This window comes from Musca autumnalis, unplaced genomic scaffold (assembly GCF_047663935.1).
Source record: "Musca autumnalis isolate F117 unplaced genomic scaffold, ASM4766393v1 scaffold_3, whole genome shotgun sequence".
Lineage (NCBI taxonomy): Eukaryota > Metazoa > Arthropoda > Insecta > Diptera > Muscidae > Musca > Musca autumnalis.
The window spans coordinates 11,852,224-11,871,953 of NW_027411866.1; the positions used below are offsets into that span (position 1 = coordinate 11,852,224).

The following is a 19,730-nucleotide window of genomic DNA, read 5'->3' on the forward strand; positions in this document are numbered from 1 at the left end:
TTTTTCGAGTAAGCCAAAGTTGGGGGGGGGGGGTTTGGTTTAATTAATCAAAGGGGGGAGTTTTAATCTTTAAAAAGCTGATACACAACTTCTCTATTTTCTAATAAATAACAAACCATAACCATGTTTTATGCCTTAAACTAAACACAAGGGACCTAAAAGTATGCTATGGGTTTTAAAAAATGTTCAAAGGAATGATTTGTTTTTGTTTTATTTATAAAGAATTATTAAAATAATTTTAAAATGAAAAAATATAACCTAATAAGGGACTCTTTGTTGAGTTTAAAGAAAAACATTTTAGTTCCAAGCTTTGAAAAATAGTTTTTTTTTGCCCCTAAAGAATGCCTTAATTTTGTTGAATATAAACATTTAAATTTTAACATTATTTTCTTTAAATAAAAAATCAATTAAAATTCAAACCTTTGATCTTAAAAAATATTTAATTTTTTAAATACATTAATTTTTTTCTTTTTTTTCGAAAACATGTTGGCCCCTAAAAGTATGTTTATTTTTTCCTCTAATTTAAATTTTATTATTATTTTCTTTGAATAAATAATAAAAAAATCAATTATAATTCAAACCTTTGACCTAAAACAAAATATTTAATTCTTTAAATACATTAATATTTTTTTGAAAACATGTTTGCCCCTAAATGTATGTTTATATTTTCTTTTCATTTTATTTTGGACCCCTAAAAGTATGTTGAATTTTTTAAGTTTCTTAAAAATCAAGTATTTTAAATGTTTTTATTACAGCGTTTAATTTAGATACATCAAAAAATCTTAGTATCAAAAATTTTATTTTCCTATGCCCCTAAAAGTATGTTTATATTTTTGGTTTTTACCAAAATTTGAGTTTTTATGCATTTTTATTTACAAATCATTAAAAATTCCAACTTTTCTGTTATCTTCCATAACAAATTGCCATAAATATTGAGAGATTTTGTAAGCAATTATCCTTTGGGATAAGCACCCATATAAATTTCCAAGCCCCACACAGAGAGGGAGGGCGGGAGAAAAAACTTTGTGACCACTGCAAGTTTTTTGTTCCAACAATTTATTTTTTGTATTTGTAATCAATTGGAAAGGGTTTGAAGCAGCATTTGCTAGTTACCATAGATTCAAGTAAAATGGAGAGGGCTGTGGTAAGTTTTTGCCAAATAGTTTCCTGCTTTTCTTTGCTTTCCTGTTGCTGTTGTTGTTTTTGGGCAAACCCTCATTAATTTTACTTTTAAAGTCATTACAAGCCAAATTTGGCCAAATTAATACATTACAACTTTTTGTTTGGGGATTTTCCTATGTTTTATTTGTTGTTTATCGATAAGATTTTATTTCTTGTGTGTTAAGGTTTAGTTTTAAGGGGGGGAAGGAAGAGAGAAAAAATTGCCAAAAATTGTTTAGGTTGTTTTGGCCAAAGGTAACAAAGTTTGCCTGGGTATTGCAACAAATTGGTCTGCTATATTTTTCCAAAATAAGAAAAAAGGATTGCTGTTTGTTTGTTTAAAGTTTCTCTTTGGATGTTAATTGCCAAACCATGAAGCTGAAGGTAGGGGAATATTTATTTTTACTATAAACGGAAGTAATAAGCTTTCGATTAAATCAGCAGCAAGAACAAGACCCAAATTTAAATTTTGTTATGATTGAAATGTTTGCAAACAATATTTAATTGCAAAAGTTGTACATAATTTTTTCGGTGTAGAGAAGTAAAAGAAAATCAATACTTTTCCCCTCCAAAGCAATGAAATGAAATCATGTAATCCGGTGATTAAGCATGATCGACTTTGAAATCAAATGCCATTTTTGTCGAGAGACGAAAACAAAAATGCCTTAAGGCCCAAAACTCCAAAGAAGAAGAGCCCAACAACTTAGAGCAAATGAAAGGAAACCTCGAAAATAAAACTCCTGCTGCTGCTTATAATGGTGCATGGTTGACTGGTTTAAGTAAGGCTAATGTCCGTCTAGATGGCTGGCTGGCTGGCTGTGGTCGTATTAAAAACCCATTGCCAGCAGACAGCAAAAGCCATCAAAGCTTCTTCTCCCTGGCACCTTCAATGGAACAAAATAGCCCTCAGCCCGTTTGCTGCTGCTTACAAAACATTGTCAATGTCCTGGTTTAGTCATCAATAAAGGCTTCAATGTTGTAGAGTACACAACAAACTGAAACTTGGTGTCCTTGTTGATGATTTCTTTGTTTTATTTTGCGGCACTCATCATCACAACAACAACAACAACAAGAGCATGAGTATGGAGATTTGAAATTCATTCATTGCCTTTGGGTTAGATTTGTCAACAACTCATCATCATGGCCATCAATGCCATGAAACCAGGAAGGACAACAACACAAAAAGAAGAACTGAAGCTATCAATATTTCTAGATTTTTATAAAATATGAATTTCAATTTTTATATAACGCAAAAGGGGTTGTTTACTTCTTACCCCCCCTCCACCTTTTCAAGTTAACAAAGAATCTCCTGCAAAGCCCCCCCCCTCCCCCCCCCTCTCTTTGGTAAAATGTTTTCTAAATACTTGAAAATCGATTATTATTTGTATTTAATAATTCATAATTGCCCAGGATTTTTGATGTCCTTCTGTTTGAAAATATTTAAGACTTTAAAGTATTTATTAAATAAATATTTAATTTCAAAAAGTAACAAAAAATTTTCTTGTTGTCTTGTGTTAGACAAACAACAACGTGGCCATCATCCTTTAACTTCTTCTTCGTACCCAAAGGTATCAAATTTTGAAATCCTTTTTTGTTTTTTTTGTTGGCGGCGACAACAGCACTTGTTGGAATTTTAGCCACGTGAGAATTTTAACAAGTGTTTGCGCCACCAACATAACCAGGAAGAAACAATGGCCGGCCAGCAGCAGCAGCCACCTTCCTTTGGAGAAAGTTCGCAAATAAACGACTTTAAGGGATTTGGACAAGGAATCACAAAAAAAATTCAAAAAAAAAAAAATCAAAAATGTGGTGAAAAGGAAGTGAATTGAGATTTTCAGAAAAAAATTTTTAAAGGAACATGTGACCTTTTATGTTTTATAAGGAAAATAAAAATTTAGGCATGCTTTTAGGGGCAATATAATTTCGTTTGGCAAAAGAAATGGAAAAAAATTAAACCTGATATTTGGGCAATTTTTGAAATATTTTTATTTCCTTCAAAATAAGATTTGAAAGGTATTTTAAAGCGAATTAAAAATATTAAGGCATACTTTTAGGTGGAAACACCAATGAAAATGAATGTTTTACTTTGAGAAAGAGTGGAGAGGAATCAAATTTATGTGTGAGCAATTTGTTATAGTTTTTGCGGATACTATATAACATACAAAAGGTATTTGATAGAGAAAATTAAAATTAGAGCATACTTTTAGGTGTATATACTAATTAAAATGGCGTTTTATTCTAAAATTGAGTAATTAAATTTAATTTTGAGAAATTTTTTCAAGTTCTTGCAATGATTATTTGACTTACAGGAGGCATTTTTAGAGAAAATAAATATTTGGAGCATACTTTTAGGTGTAGATACCAAGGAAAACAAAATTTTACCTGTATATACTAATTAAAATATCGTTGTACTCTATAATTTAATAATTTAATTTAATTTTGAGACATTTTTTCAAGTTTTTGCAATGATTATTTGACTTACAGGAGACATTTTTAGAGAAAATAAATATTAGCGCATACTTTTAGGTGTAGATACCATGGAAAACAACATTTTACCTAGATTCCCCTACCAGTTGACACATTATATATGATTCCCAGAAAATTTAAAACTGGAATAACTGAAGGTGTTTGACTTTTTAAAGTAAAACCCATATTTCGTAGTATACTTTTAGGTGTAAAACCGTGTAAATCGCTTGTTACCTACATTTCATTGCTGTTTTCCCTACAATATCGATTTCCGTTAAATTATAATATTTAAAAGATTATATTTAAAAGATCATAGTTCAAAGGTGGTTGACTTTTTAAAGCAAAACCCATATTTCATAGTATACTTTTAGGTGTAAAACAGTGTAAATCGTTTGTTACCCAAATTTCATTGCTGTTTTCCCTACAATATCGATTTCCGTTAAATTATAATATGTAAAAGATCATAGAAAATCGTATTTTAGGAAAAACAAAAAACCCAAGCATACTTTTAGGCACCAAAACCCCTTAAAAGCACATTGCACCCCACGTTTTGTTTGATATTTTAAATAAAATGTGTTTTTATCAAAAATTAAAAATTATAAATTAGATTTTTTAGGAATTTTAAAAACTAAACCCTACTTTTGGGTGTGGGAAAACCACAAAAACATATGTTTCTTAAAATAACTTTTTTGTTTATGGGACCTTTGCTTAGACTTCTCGTTATTTAAGCCTTAAAAGGTAATGATGTTGTTTGCGAACTGAATTTCCTTTCTGTTGAGCATCAAATAGCCAAGTTTTTTGTTTGTGTTGAAGAGTTTGTTTCCCCACCCCGTTTGTGGTTGGCCGGCCGGCCATTCATTCATACAAATCAATTAATGTTCCCCGAATAAAAAGGAATCCATTCTTCATTTATGTGGGAGGTTGTGAACAACATTCACAAAAATCAGTTAATTAACTAAAATGCGGGTAGCTTTATAGGAAAGGGCTATAAAGCCCACAAGGCCTTACCTTCTTTTTTCAAAGAGAAAAATTCTACTTCAAAATTTATTTGGAATTAAAGAATATTTCGAAGGCAAAAGGTATTGAATTTTTTCGCTCCTTTTTTCTTTTCTGAAGAGGGTTAATAATTTGCAACAATTTTTTATTTAATTGTTTGGCAAATTTTGAAATTACACACACACCAAGTGTGGTGGCAGACTTGTGTTGCTCTCAAGCCAAAAGCCTCGAACTTCTTTTGATTTCTTTTTCTTTTCTCCTTTGTGAGCGGTCGGTCTGTTTGGTCCTTTTGTTGGCTCGGTAGGGCACGCGTCAGCTGCATTTACAGTCACAAGTTTGACAACAACAAAAAAAACTATGCCACCACAACAACAAGACCAAAACATAACGCGTGCTAATATAAGTAGAGTTTAAATAATCGAAAAAAAAATTGCAAGGAATTTTTTTGCACACACACAAAAATTTACAATATTTTGTAATGAAAAAAGGAAAGAAAAGAGTTAGCAGAGAGGGTTGTTTTTTTTATTTTTGTATACGGATGTTGTGAAGTCGTCGTCGACGCACCACACTTCAGTGGATGTGAAATAAGTGCGGCTGGTCTTTGGTTAACAATAAATCAAAGCAAATCAATGTGGTATTGTGTAAGGGCGAAGTACTTTACAACAACAACAGCAACAAGAAGGGAAACAGTGCCGCCAAAAAAAACCTCATTGAACAATGTGCAAAAATTTCTTGTGGAGAGGAGCGAGCGTTCCGATGAGATGCTGTGTAAATGGGAATTGAATGGTGGCGTGGTTTTGTGAACACAATTGTTGTGTTGAAAAATGTCACATAAGGAGTTGTGTTGTTGATTTTTTTTTAAATACCCCACAGAACATTGGTATTGTGATTATTTGCAATAATATGCCTTCAAGTGACAGTTGTGACATGAGGAATATTTGCGCCCAAAAACAAAAAACAAATGAAGAAAAATGTTTTTAATATTTTTCTTTTCTATAAAATAAAGTGGGGGAGTACTTAAGAGGCAGCTGCTGATCGCAAGAAATAAGGAATTTTGCAAGAAATTGAAATGAAGCATAACTAAGAATGTATTTAAAAGATTTGCAGGGCTTTATAATTAGAGTTTATAAAAAAATTGTGCCTACTTTTAGGAGTTTAGTACAGGGAAATTGAAAATATAGAATTATTATTGACATTATTTAGTTCAATTTCAAAACATTTTTGCTGCGAAAACCCTTTCAAATCAATTTTCTTCCACAAATGGTGCCTACTTTTAGGTGTTAAATCCTCAGAAATTAAAAAATAATTATTTCATATGTTATTTATTATTTATTTCACTATTTGACGAAGACTATAACAAGTCATAATTAAATTAAAAATAGTGCATACTTGGAGAATACAAAAAATAAAAATTTTAAACATATTTTAGGCTTTTTAAAATATTATTATATTTTTTAATAATTTTTGTAATAATATTTTTCATATTATAAAAAATTGTGCCTACTTTTAGGTGCCTAATTCAGGGAAATTGAAAAAATAGAATTAATATTGACATTATTTAGTTCAATTTCAAAACATTTTTGCAGCTAAAACCCTTTAAAATCAATTTTCTTCCACAAAGGATGCCTACTTTTAGGTGTTAAATCCTCAGAAATATAAAAATAATTATTACACAATTATGTTATTTTTTATTTATTTCACTTTTAAACGAAAACTATAACAAGTCATAATTAAATTAAAAATAGTGCATACTTTTAGGATTATAGGAAATAAAATTTTAAAGCATACTTTTAGGCGCTTTAAAATATTATTTTAAATTTTTAATAACAATATTTTTCTTCATTATTTTTTCCAGAGAGCTACCTTGGCTGAAAAGGAAGTCAACACGCTAAAGGAACAACTGTCCACCAATACCCCCAATACCGAAACCAACAGCGAAACAGACAACAATTTAGATTTGTCACTGGTCGCTACCTCAACCGCAGCTAATAGTAGTAGTAGTAATAATACCGAAGGCGCCAGCGCAGCAGCCGATAACACCACAGCTTTGTCAAACAACGATATCCCACCAAATAATCATCGTCTATCGCCCACCACATTCGATAGCCATAATACCAAATTACTGAATAGTGTGGCTGCAGCCATAACGCTACACCAGAACGGTGGTAATCTCTTGGCCACCACACCATCACCCTCACCTCCGCTATCGGATAGTGGTGTACAACAGCAATTGAACGGTTGCTTAAATCCTAAATTATTTTTCAATCACGCCCAACAAGTTATGATGATGGAAGCTGCTGCTGCAGCAGCAGCGGCAGCCGCTGCAGCTGCGGTGCAACAACAACAATCGCCAATGCATTCACCCCAACCCGGAGAAGAAGTTGGCGGTGAGGGCGAAGAAGAAATGCAACAACCCACCAACACAAATAACAACAACAACAATCACAAAACAAAGGATGATAGCACGGCAGCAACATCATCAACATTAGATAAGGCCACAAGTGATACTCAAGCGGAAGATGAAGAAGCCAACAACACAACGGAAAAAGACAACATTAATAATGTCAGCAGTCCCAAGGCTACAAATATGGAAATGGAAAACTCCACCACTCCACATGAGGGAGTTGAAGGAGATCCAGAGGAAACTGAGGCCAATGCCAGCGATTGTCCAGTCTCAATAAATAATAATAATAACAATAAAAATATCAATAGTTTTAATAGTGATAATAAACATAGTTTAAATGCCGCCAGTTGTACGGAAACGGAAAAGACAAATGCCACCACCTCCACAATCACCAGCCACTCCATCACCACATCAGCTATCAGTGCCACAGATATGTTGGATATGGATGTTGAAAGTAGAGGGTCCTTGTATATGGATTCAAAACATTCTGATTTTGTTGCTGCCAAAGAAAAAGAGGTAAGTGGAGAAAAATACATTTTTTTAAAATTTAAAACAAAAATTAGGGTATACTTTTAGGCAAAAGGGTAGGAGGACTTTCAAGTTCAAAATTTCATTAGGAATTTTTGGAAGTAAATTCACAACTTTTAAAGAAAAATCACATACAATTTTTTCTGGCTTTTGCTAACAATTTTAGGGAAATTTAAAGCATACTTTTGGGTGTTAAATCAGCTGTTTTGCTATTTTCCCCAGTTTTAGTTATGAAATCAGCTGCTTTTGCATATTTTGCCTGATTTCTCTTAAAAATTCCATTTATTTATTTTATTTATCACCAAAGGGGTCTTATTTCATCCCCCAAAGGTGTTAAAAAGTACTTAAGCATCACTTACATTATCTTCAACTCCCACCCCTCCTCCATCCCTTGACTTTTCAGCACGAATTGTAACTGATTCCAAAAAAAAAAAAATTAAATCAATGGACAATGAAATGCTAGAGTAAAGAATAAAAAACCAATGTCTAAGATAGACCGCAGACAGTATTCAGGCTAAAGACCTTAAACAAAAAAAAAAAATAAAAAACAACGAAAATAGAGGCAATGCTACGCACAATTGCTGAAAAGGCAAACAGTGAAAAATATCCCCAAAAAATACCTAAATGACTTTCTCAAGGGGAAGCCTTTTGAAACGGCTTCATTGGGGGGAAGGAAGTTGTTTGTTTGGTTCCTGTTTGTTGGTTTATTGTAAATCATCAACAAAAAAAATCAAAAAATCATCCCATCAAAATATCACATCTTTGAAGGTCTTAATGTCAAAAATACAAACTTTTTGTTTGGGAGTATTGACAAGTTAATTTTTTACGCCTTCAATTGTTTTAATAGAGAGCAGCAGAAAACTTTGTGTAAACCCTTTTCTTTGTTGGGTTAAAATCAACAAACATTGTTCCACAAAAAAGTTACTACAAACAGACCTTTATCCCTCCTCTTGGCCGTTGTCTTTGGTGATGTGACATGTCTCTTTTTCATTGTGCCTTGTGTCTTCAAGTTATGTGACCTTGTCTGTATTCCCACAACAGTTTACAAATATGCCATTGATCTCTTTGCAAGCAATTTTGGGGAAGGGGTAGAATTCGAAAAGGGCAGACATAATTTATTTCTTAAAATTCCTTAAAAGTTCTTTAAAGAGATCTATAGGCTTTACACATTATCTTCTGTGTTTATTTGGTACCGACAGACGGTTCCTCTTCATTACAAAAACATGTGTTGTTTTCTTTACTAAAAAAGTGCATCCATTCAGATTTCTTCGGCTGGCTAAGTTTATAAACATGTGTTTGTTTTGGGAGCAATTTGAGGGTAATTTAAGTGGTAATAGGGTCGGGAAGAAATAATGAGAGACAAATTTGAAAACAAATCAAAGATATTTTATAATTTAAAGGCTAAAATAGGCACCACTTTTAATTTTTTTGTTTAAATGTACGTAACGCCTCTATGCTGCTTAAGTTAATATTTTATTTTAATTTTCGGAAACTATTTAAACAGAATTAATACCATACAAACCACTATTGAACTATTTTCGTTTAAACTTGGCAGCACTTTTACCACTTTATTGTCTATTTCATCAAATTTGAAGTTTTATTTCTTGTACTCTATTTCTGGAAACTATTTTTAAACAATTTAAAACAAGAAATCTCGACTTTATGACATTTTGCCGAAATATAGGCACCACTTTTTGACACTTTAAAGCGAAAATGTAGCAGTTTTTAAACATTATTTCATATATGTAATGGCGAAGAAGCTATATTAAAGAAATTCGTGTCATGAAGGTAAAAGTTTAATTAGGCATTGGCACCACTTTTCTCAATTTGTTGTGTTTTCCCTCAAATTTGAATTTTTATTTGCTTAGTTTTATTTTTAGAAATTCTTTTCAGGCAATTTAAACCAAGAAAACAATTTTCATTATTTTTTTCTAAAAATGGCACCACTCTCACTTTCAATAATTTGTTTTAAATGGGCACCACTTTTTGAAAATTTATCCTTATTTTTCACATAATTTTTTTTCAAATTTTGCGTTGTGTTTTTCCTCAAAATTGACTTTTTATTTGCTTAGTTTTATTTTTAGAAATTCTTTTCAGGCAATTTAAACCAAAAAAAAAAAAACAAGTTTCATTAATTTTTTTCTAAAAATGGGCACCACTTTTTGAAAATTTATCGGTTTTTTTGTCATATTTTTTTCATAATTTTTTGTGCTCTTTGCTGCTTAGAACCTATTTTAATAGAAACCATAACTTGCAATTATTTTTAATTAATTATTGCCCAAAATTGGCACCACTTTTTACCATTATTTTATATTTTCATTAAATTTATATGTTCGTATAAAATATTTGATATTTAGAAATTTATAACAATCAACTTAAACTAAAAATCACATTTTTATTACTGTTTTGCCTAAAGATGGGCATCATTTTTTGCAAAGTTTTTAATTTTTGGACCATTATATAACTTCTTTCAAAGTTGATTGCTTTCTTCTAGCTTTACAAATTCTTTAAAAAGCTATTTATATTAAGAAACCATTTTTAATGACTTTTTGCTTAAATATAGGCACCACTTTGTGATTTTTGTTGTTTCATTTGGAACCAAAAAAACTAGCTCTTGATAATTTTATAGCTTAAATAAAGACACTAATTTGATGTTACTTTTGGAAACCATCAGAAACAAGCTCTTGATAACTTTTTTGCCTAAATATAGGCACCACTTTGTAATATTTACTGTTCCTTTTGGGTTTCATGTGATTTGTTCATCAAATTATAACTTTTATTTTGATTTTTGAAAGAAACCCTATGTAAAACCAAAACATTTTAAATCTATGCCTCACATTTGGCAGCACTTTTTTGGAAATTTTTGGTTTAAAGCAATGTTTCCATAAAATTCGAATTTATTTTTATTTACCTTGCTATGTAGAACCAAGTCCGTGAAGAATTTAACACAAATGACAACGTTTTGTTAATTTTAAACTAAATATAGGCATCACCTTTTTGCAAATTTCTTGCTTTTGTGAGTGTAATGTACTTTTACAATTGAATTTTCATATGTATTGGTTTGTCGAACACATTACACAAATAATTCAATGAATTTTCATATGTATTGGTTTGTCGAAATATAGGCACCACCTTTATTGTAAATTTCTAGGTTTTTGTGAGTGTAATGTAATTTTACAATTGAATTTTCATATGTATTGGTTTGTCGAAGCCTTTAGCCAAATAATTCAATGGACAAAATAAGCATTTCACCCAAAAATGGCAGCATTTTTTATAATTTTTTAGCATTTTTATAAGATTAAAGCTAATTTTCCATCAATTTTGAATTTGTATTAATTTTTCCAGTAAATCTAGAACCCACTTTACAAAAAAATACTACTTTATTAATATTATTTCCTTAAAATTGACACCACTTTTTTGGAAAATTTTGGAATTAAACAAATTTTCCATCAAATTTGAATTTCTATTATTTAAATTTGCTATGTATACCCAATTTCGTGGAGAATTGACATCTTTTTCTTCATTTTGGCGTAAAGATAGGCACCACTTTTTTGTACATATGTTTTTTATGGGTATAATGCAGTTATCAATGGAGTTTGGTTTGTCGAACACACTACGCAAAGAAATCTATCTACGAAACAATCATTCTAGCCTAAAAATTGGCAGCACTTTTTTATAAATTGTTGCTATTTTTTCGGTTTAAAGCAAATTTTTGGTCAATTTTGAATTTTTATTTATTTTTCTTGATTTTTGGAAACCTTTTACAAATATTTCAATCTAAAAATTAATTGATTATTAATTTGTGTCTACAAATTGGCACCACTTTTTTGAAAAATTCTGGTTTTATAGATTTTAAGCAGGTTTTCGTTTGTATTTAAGTCTCTGAGCGCCTTTTTCACAAAATAGTCAATCTGAAAAAACCATTCTTGCCCAGAAATTGGCAGCACTTTTTAAAATTTCTGCGGTTTTTCGGTTTAAACCAAATTATTGATCAATTTTGAATTTTTATTTATTTTTCTGGATTTTTTCAAACCATTTTACAAATATTTCAATCTAAAAATTAATTCAATATTAATTTTTGCCAACAAATTGGCATCACTTTTTATTAGCAAGCTTTTTGTATTTTTTATTTATTTATTTATTTATTTATTTATTTATTTATTTATTTATTTATTTATTTATTTATTTATTTATTTATTTATTTATTTATTTATTTATTTATTTATTTATTTATTTATTTATTTATTTATTTATTTATTTATTTATTTATTTATTTATTTATTTATTTATTTATTTATTTATTTATTTATTTATTTATTTATTTATTTATTTATTTATTTATTTATTTATTTATTTATTTATTTATTTATTTATTTATTTATTTATTTATTTATTTATTTATTTATTTATTTATTTATTTATTTATTTATTTATTTATTTATTTATTTATTTATTTATTTATTTATTTGTTTATTTATTTATTTATTTATTTATTTATTTATTTATTTATTTGTTTGTTTATTTATTTATTTATTTATTTATTTATTTTGTTTTGCTTTTACGATTGATTTTAAAGGTATTTTCCTTTTGTATTTTATTTTTAATTTTTCTTTCATATTTCAAAAACGCCATCCATTATAAAAATTTTCCTCTAAACAAACCAAACTTATTACATGATATTTATGAACATATGTAGCAAATAAATTTTGTAATTTTGAATTTTTTTCCTAAGCCATTATGGATTTTTTTTTTTGCTTTGGTGGTTGGCTGGCTGCAAATTTTCAAAAACCAAAATTGAAAAGAAAAAAGTAGAAAAAACTTTAAAAGAAAAATATTGGAGAGTGTCACTTGAAAACATTCGAACAGATTTATCATGTTCCAAAGCAACAAAATAAATACTTAGACATTATTATAGACATTTACCGACGAGCCAGGCTAACCACTCATTTTGGCCGTTGTCGTCGTCATCATCATCATGATTGCTTGCACACAGACAGAGCCATAAAGTAAATAATGATTTTAGTAAAGAAAACAAACTTGTCAAATAATCCAAATTGTGTCTGGTTAAAAATTGAAAATTATGAATAGTTGCGAAGCCATAAAAAATAGTTTGCTGGGAGAAAGAGGGACGGGAGGAAGGGCATGGCAAAAAACAAATGCAAAATGCATTTCAAGACATTAAATTTTATGGTCGCATATGTTAGATATTTGTTATGGCAAAGAGACATCCAATGTCTATAGGTGGCCAATGAGAGGGCTTTCACAGGCTTTAGAATTGTTTGGGGGAAATTAATAATTTTTGTTTTAATTTTTTTTTTTTTTTTGCAAAAATTAAATTGTTTGAGGTTTTTGGGTTTTGATAACCTGCTCTGCAACACCATAGCCGATAACATAATTATTTTTAATGCCACTTCCGGTTTAATGGGTATTTGATTGTGGGTTAAAAACAAAATAAAGACCTCAATTCAATTGCCATGCTTTATCAGGAAATTTATCGTTTCTATGCTATTTAATATTTAAAAAAAATTTATTTTCAATTCATTTCAAACTTTTTTGGTTTTTGTTTTATTCTATGTATAGTTATCAAATTAACATATTTTATTTTCCATTAAATCAACCCCCAACCTTTCTCGGCTTCACTCTCCATGGCATAAAACAATAACCACAAAAATTAATATGGTGTGGGGGCCAAATATTTGCCCCCTTTATTATGGTTCGATGGTGACTGATGACTTATCATTTTGACATATACACACACACATGAATGAAAATACACATGAATGCTTAAATTTATACATATGTGGAGAAAATTAAAACAATATTGAATAAATTTTTTGTTGAAGCGAAAAAAAAAATATTGAAACAACAACATAACTCTTTCACACAGAAATGTGTTGAGGCTTTAGGAAACAAAAATTATAAAAATAAAAAAGGGGTCTGGAATGGGAGTTATGATCCACAAAACCTAAAACTGAGAACAAATTATTAGTTCTTGGGACGGATATATCTGATTTTGATGCCTCTGAAATTAACTTAAGTGGTGTCTACTTTTAGGGGAAATTCAACAGCTAACTGTTCTTCTCCCTTTCTAATTTTTCTTCCCCTGATCGAAATTTTTTCTCCAAGCCCATTTCACTTCCTTTTACTGATTAACCCTTCTTCTTCTTCTCCTGGCCATATTTAACCTTTCTTTTCATTACAAAAACATATATCACCATCGATGTTTGTTTGTTTGTTGTTGTTGGTTTTTGTATACAGGTGTTTTGTTTAAGCTATTTGGAAATGGATGCTGTTTTTTTTTCTTTCATTCTTTTGAAATTCATTTTCTATAGATCAGAAGGCATCATCATCAAAATCTCAATACAGCCTTTAAACAAAATCTCAATGCTGATTCTCATGATGCAGATAATCATGATGATGATGGTTTGATGTCTTCTTTTCAAAGCTTGTCTTGTGTTGATTTTTTTTTCGCCAGGTACTTGGGTATTGAATTGGGTTCTTTTATTTCCTTTTTAATACGCCTTGCTTCAAACTGGATAGATGCTGCCCGATGATGAGGATGTTGTTGCTGTTTGTTTGTTGTTTCTGTTGATTTGAAAATCCATTAAAAAGCTATTTGGTAAACATGAATAAATACATGAATGTTAATATACATATTGGAGCATAACAGCCAAAATCCCCTCCGTAGCTACCTCCTCACATCACTCCTAAAACCAAGCATCATTCATTGTAAATTCATTGAGTAGGAGTTTGCAGATATTTTTTGTTTAGCTGCATTACCCGGTCTTTATGTGGTGTATACTCGATTTTTTTCCAGATATGCCATGAGAAGTGCATCAACTTTGTCTAAACATTAATATGCCATTGAATGATTGCAAATATTTGTTGTTGTTGTTGTTCAAAGACTTTGGTGGCTGTGTGGCAGAGCACAAAACCTGATTTTTAAGCTATTGAGTATTGTTCGAAATAAATGTATAGCGAAAAAAGGGGAGAAATATGGGCTTTTAGAGGATTTCAAATGACAATTGTGTGTTTGTTTAAATATCACAAAAAATCAATTTTTATTATTAGGCCTTTCGGAGCGGTAGAGAGAGATTGAAAATGCCATAATAGATAATGGTTTAATAATTTAAAAACCTTTTAGATTTATTAAAAAAAAATCAACAAAAAAATTGGCAATACATTAGGGGGGCAAAAAGGAAGTTAAAGAAATAATAATAATAATAATAATAATAAAATCAAACAATTAGAATCTATGGTCCAGGCAAGAAAAAAAAAATAATTTAAAAAAAATATTTGTCAGATGAAGATTCAAAAATTTGTTTTTGTTAAAGGACAAAATATCATAAAGAAAATATAATACAAAAAAATATAATAAAAAATTAAATTTCTATCTTTGGGATTCCTTCAAAGCATTGCAATTTTGTTAAAAATTTACTTTAAATTTTTTTATGTATTATTTTTTTTAATATTTAGCAGAAAATAATTAAATTTTGATAAAGAATTAAATTTAAAATAGCATGAAAAATTAAATTTAAATTGAATTTTTTTAAATGATTTTTCTAGGAAAAAAATAATTTAAAAAAGAAATATTTGTCAGATGAGTGTTCCAAAATTTGTTTTTAAAAAGGACAAAATATCATAAAGAAGATATAAAAAAATATATAATACAAAATATAATAAAAAATTACATTTATATTTTTGGGATTTCTTCAAAGCATTGCAATTTTGTTAAAAATTTGCTTTAAATTTTTTTTTATGTATTAATTTTTTTTTAAATATTTAACAGAAAATAATTAAATTTTGATAAAGAATTAAATTTAAAATAGCATGAAAAATTAAATTTAAATTGAATTTTTTTTTAAATGATTTTTTTATGAATAAAAAAATCACTTAGAAAAAAGATTTTTTTTATAAAATTTTATTAAAATATAAAAAATTAAATCTATTTTTTTTTTGATATTGATATTTTGTTAATTTTTTTTAAAAAATTAAATCTAAATTGAATTTTTTTTAAATAATTTTTCTATGAATAAAAAAATCACATAAAAAAAAGATTTTTTCATAAAACTTTATTAAAATATAAAAAAAAATAAATCAATTTTTTGATATTGAAAAAAAATTTAAAATTTTTATGTATTATTTATTTTTTTATAATTTAACAGAATATAATTAAATTTAAATATTATTTAAAAAAAGAAAAAAAATTTAATTTAAATTGAATTTTTTTAAATGATTTTTCTATGAATAAAAAATCACATAAAAAAAAAAGATTTTTTCATAAAACTTTATTAAAATATAAAAAAAAATAAATCAATTTTTTGATATTGAAAAAAATTTTAAAATTTTTATGTATTATTTATTTTTTATAATTTAACAGAAAATAATTAAATTTAAATATTATTTAAAAAAAGAAAAAAAATTTAATTTAAATTGAATTTTTTTAAATGATTTTTCTATGAATAAAAAATTACTTTTTAATAAAAATGAAAATAAAATAAAAATATATAATAAAAATATAATAAAAAATTAAATTTATATTTTTGGGACTTCTTCAAAGCATTGCAATTTTGTTAAAAATTTACTTTAAATTGTTTTATGTATTATTTTTTTTTTTTAATTTTTAACAGAAAATTATTAAATTTAAATAAAAAATTAAATTTAAAATAACATACAAAATTAAATTTAAATTGAATTTTTTTTAAATAATTTTTCTTTGAATAAAAAAATTATTTTTTAAAAACAAAAAGTTTTTTTTATAAAACATTATTAAAATTAAAAAAAAAAAAAAAATCTATTTTTTAATGATTTTTCAAAGCGTTTGAAATTTTTTACATTATTTTTGTAAAAAAAATAAAATGTTTTTCCAAAAAAAATTTTTTTATTTAAAAAAATTCCCGAAAATATAATTTAAATTTTTATAATTTTTCAATTTCCCTTTTTCAAGCCTTGCATGACATTATCAAGCCAAATAAATTACAATAAAATTTTTTTAATAAACGAAAAAAATTCATTCAAAATGCATTATAAAAATATAACAAAAAATAAAATTTAAATTGAATTTTTTTAAATAATTTTTTTTTAAATAAAAAAAATTATTTTTTTTTTTAAAAAAGTTTTTTTTTCACATAAAACATTATTAAAATATAAAAAAATAAAATCTATTTTTTAAATTGTTTTACGTGTAATTTTTTTAATTTTTAACAGAAAATTATTAAATTTAAATAAAAAATTAAATTTAAAATAACATAACAAATTAAATTTAAATTGAATTTTTTTTAAATAACTTTTCTTTGAATAAAAAAAATTTTTTTTTAAAAGTTTTTTTTTTTTCTAAAACATTAAAATATAAAAAAATAAAATCTATTTTTTATTGATTTTTCAAAGCATTTGAAATTTTTTACATTATTTTTTGTAAAAAAAAAATAAAATATTTTTCCAAAAAAATATTTTTATATAAAAAATTCCCGAAAATATAATTTAAATTTTTTCAATTTCCCTTTTTCAAGCTTTGCTTGATATTATCAAGCCAAATAAATTACAATACAATTTTTTATTAAATGAAAAAAATTCATTCAAAAAGCATTATAAAAATATAATAAAAAAATTAAACTATTTTGTTTTTCAAAATAGTCAGGCTTAATCCCATAGTCGTTGTTTTAATATTTTAATATTAATATTTAAAAAAAACGCCAACCCTCCTAAAAAAATTAAACTATATTTTAATGATTTTTCAAAGCAATTGTTTTTTTAAATTATTTTTATAAAAAAAAACAAAATGTTTTTCCAAAAAAAAAAATAATAATAATAAAATATTTTTATATAAAATATTCCCGAAAATATAATTTAAATTTTTGTCATTTTTCAATTTCCCTTTTTCAAGCCTTGCATGACATTATCAAGCCAAATAAATTCCAATACTATTTTTTATTAAACGAAAAAAAATCATTCATTATAAAAATATAATAAAAAATTAAATCTATTTTTTAATGATTTTTCTTTCCAAGCATTTATTTTTTTACATTATTTTTATAAAAAAAATAAAATGTTTTTCCAAAAAAAAAAAAAAAATATTTTTAAATAAAAAATAATTAAAATTTTTGTCATTTTTCAATTTCCCTTTTTTCAAGCCTTGCATGACATTATCAAGCCAAATAAATTCCAATACAATATTTTTATTAAACGAAAACCAATACCCATGGCTGGCTAAGGCGCCTTTAGGTCATCTAGAAACGAAAAAAAAAAAAATAAAATTCCTCTCCTCCCCCCTTTTCTACCAAAGAAAATATGTAACGGCCTGAAAGATTATAATTAAGTTGGCGTGTTTAAAGTAGGCGATCTCACACACATCCCCAGCACTTGATTGTTGGTATGCTTGAGTAAACCAATTGATAGATCGATTGATGGCTTTGATAGTTCGATGGGGGTTAGTGGTAATTATAGAGAAAAAAATTGCTCCTCTCCTTCTTCCCGCTCGCATTGTCATTCCTAAGGTTATTAAACTAATAATTCAAAAAAATTTGAAAAAAATTCTTTGAAATCTATTTTGTACATTTGTTGTTGCCATTAGCTGGAGCGTGTCTCAAACACTTGTTCAAATTTTTTGCCTTTGATTATCGATCTAAATAATCTGTTGCTGCTAGTTTGCGTTCTTTGGTGTTCTGATCAAGCTTGGCTGGGCCTCTAAAGATTTTTGTGACTCTATCAAACAGACAGACAGTCAGGCAGAAACATATGTTTCCAATTCAATCAATAAAACCAAAGTTGTTGTTATTTCCTATTTCAATTTCTATGGTTTTTTTTTTTTTGATAATGATTTGTTTTTTTTTATAGCTGGAAATATTTATATTTGTCTTTGCAAAATTTATTTTAGTAGTTTTTTATTTCGAATTATTTTCAATTAATCTTTAGTTATCAATTGGTTTTTAAAGCTCAAACATCACACGATCTTGTGTCGAGTATTGAAAGAAAAATTCCTAAAAAAATTACCTTCAATGGAATCTATAATTTGGGTGAGTAGTGCATGACAAATCAACCAACCGACCAATTGATGCCAACTGTCATTTGATGATGCTGCCTGCTGCAGCTCACATGAATCGGCTGATCTCCATTTGCCATTTATTCATTTGTTCAACAATTGAAAACTAGTCTTGTTTTGCAATTATTCAATTCAAATCAATTTGCTGAGTTGTGACGTTTCGTTCAATTCGTTCCTCTTGTGCTTCTTCATCAAAAACTCAATACCCATTGGATAATCAAGTCGAGAGTTGACTACAAAAGCTGAGATTTGATAATTTATTTGTTTATAAATCAACATATGTCCATGTCAGTCGGTATAACTGGCAAGCTGGCTGTCTGTCCCAAGTATCCATCTATACTTATATCTATTCAAAGATTGAAAATAGAGACGACTAGTTGCTTGTTGTTTGTAAATCAAAAAATTTCGTCTCAAAGATTTTGCTTTTCATTTGAATTTTGTTGTATTACAAATTTGTTGTTGTTCATGTTGTTGTTTTTCTGTTAGTTTTAATAGCAATGTCATCAAATAATTGAGATTTTGAATTGAATTTGACTTGTGTGACCAATAACAGCAATAATACACTAAAGCATATCATTATTACTGGGCATTCAAATAGTTTTTGTAGCATAAAGTTGACATTTTTTGGGCGTAAATGGTCGGAAATTTAACAAAGACACAAAATCAATACCTTAAAGGTTCTACCAAAATCAGAGAACTTTTTGCATACCAGCAATTTTCGGAATAATAATATAACTTCTAAAAATTCGATATATCACATGGAGGGAAAGGTATAAAGGACCCTTGTAGCAACAAAATACTACTCACATATCCTTATTATCTTGAGTAGTTTACGAGATATCCTGTACAAGAAATCATAATTGAATTTTTTACAAGTTTTGACTATTGTGGGCCATAGGTCTTGACATGGACCCACTAGGGTCTTAAAAAAATTTATATTTTTTACTTAAACTCTCATGAAGGTCCAGGAAAATTTTGGTGACAATATCCCATTGCGTTAAGGAGATATGTAATTTTTTTCATGAGCGCAAGAGAAATTTTAGAAGTAAATGCACAGCACTATTTCCGCATAAAATCAATAGAAGAAGAACTTCAAGGCAATGGATATAGAAATGGTTAGGACTAAATAAAGGAATA

The 19,730-nt window shown here is 27.5% G+C and overlaps 1 protein-coding gene across 3 annotated transcripts in view; it reads left to right on the forward strand.

Moving 5' to 3' along the window:
- Positions 1-19,730, forward strand: part of ct (homeobox protein, cut) — a 133,880-nt gene that overhangs the window by 71,644 nt on the left and 42,506 nt on the right. For all 3 annotated transcript variants that reach the window (XM_073979224.1, XM_073979225.1, XM_073979226.1), the window contains exon 2: positions 6,479-7,543. In XM_073979224.1, coding sequence (XP_073835325.1) covers positions 6,479-7,543 — 1,065 coding nt within the window. The remainder of the gene's footprint in view (positions 1-6,478; positions 7,544-19,730) is intronic.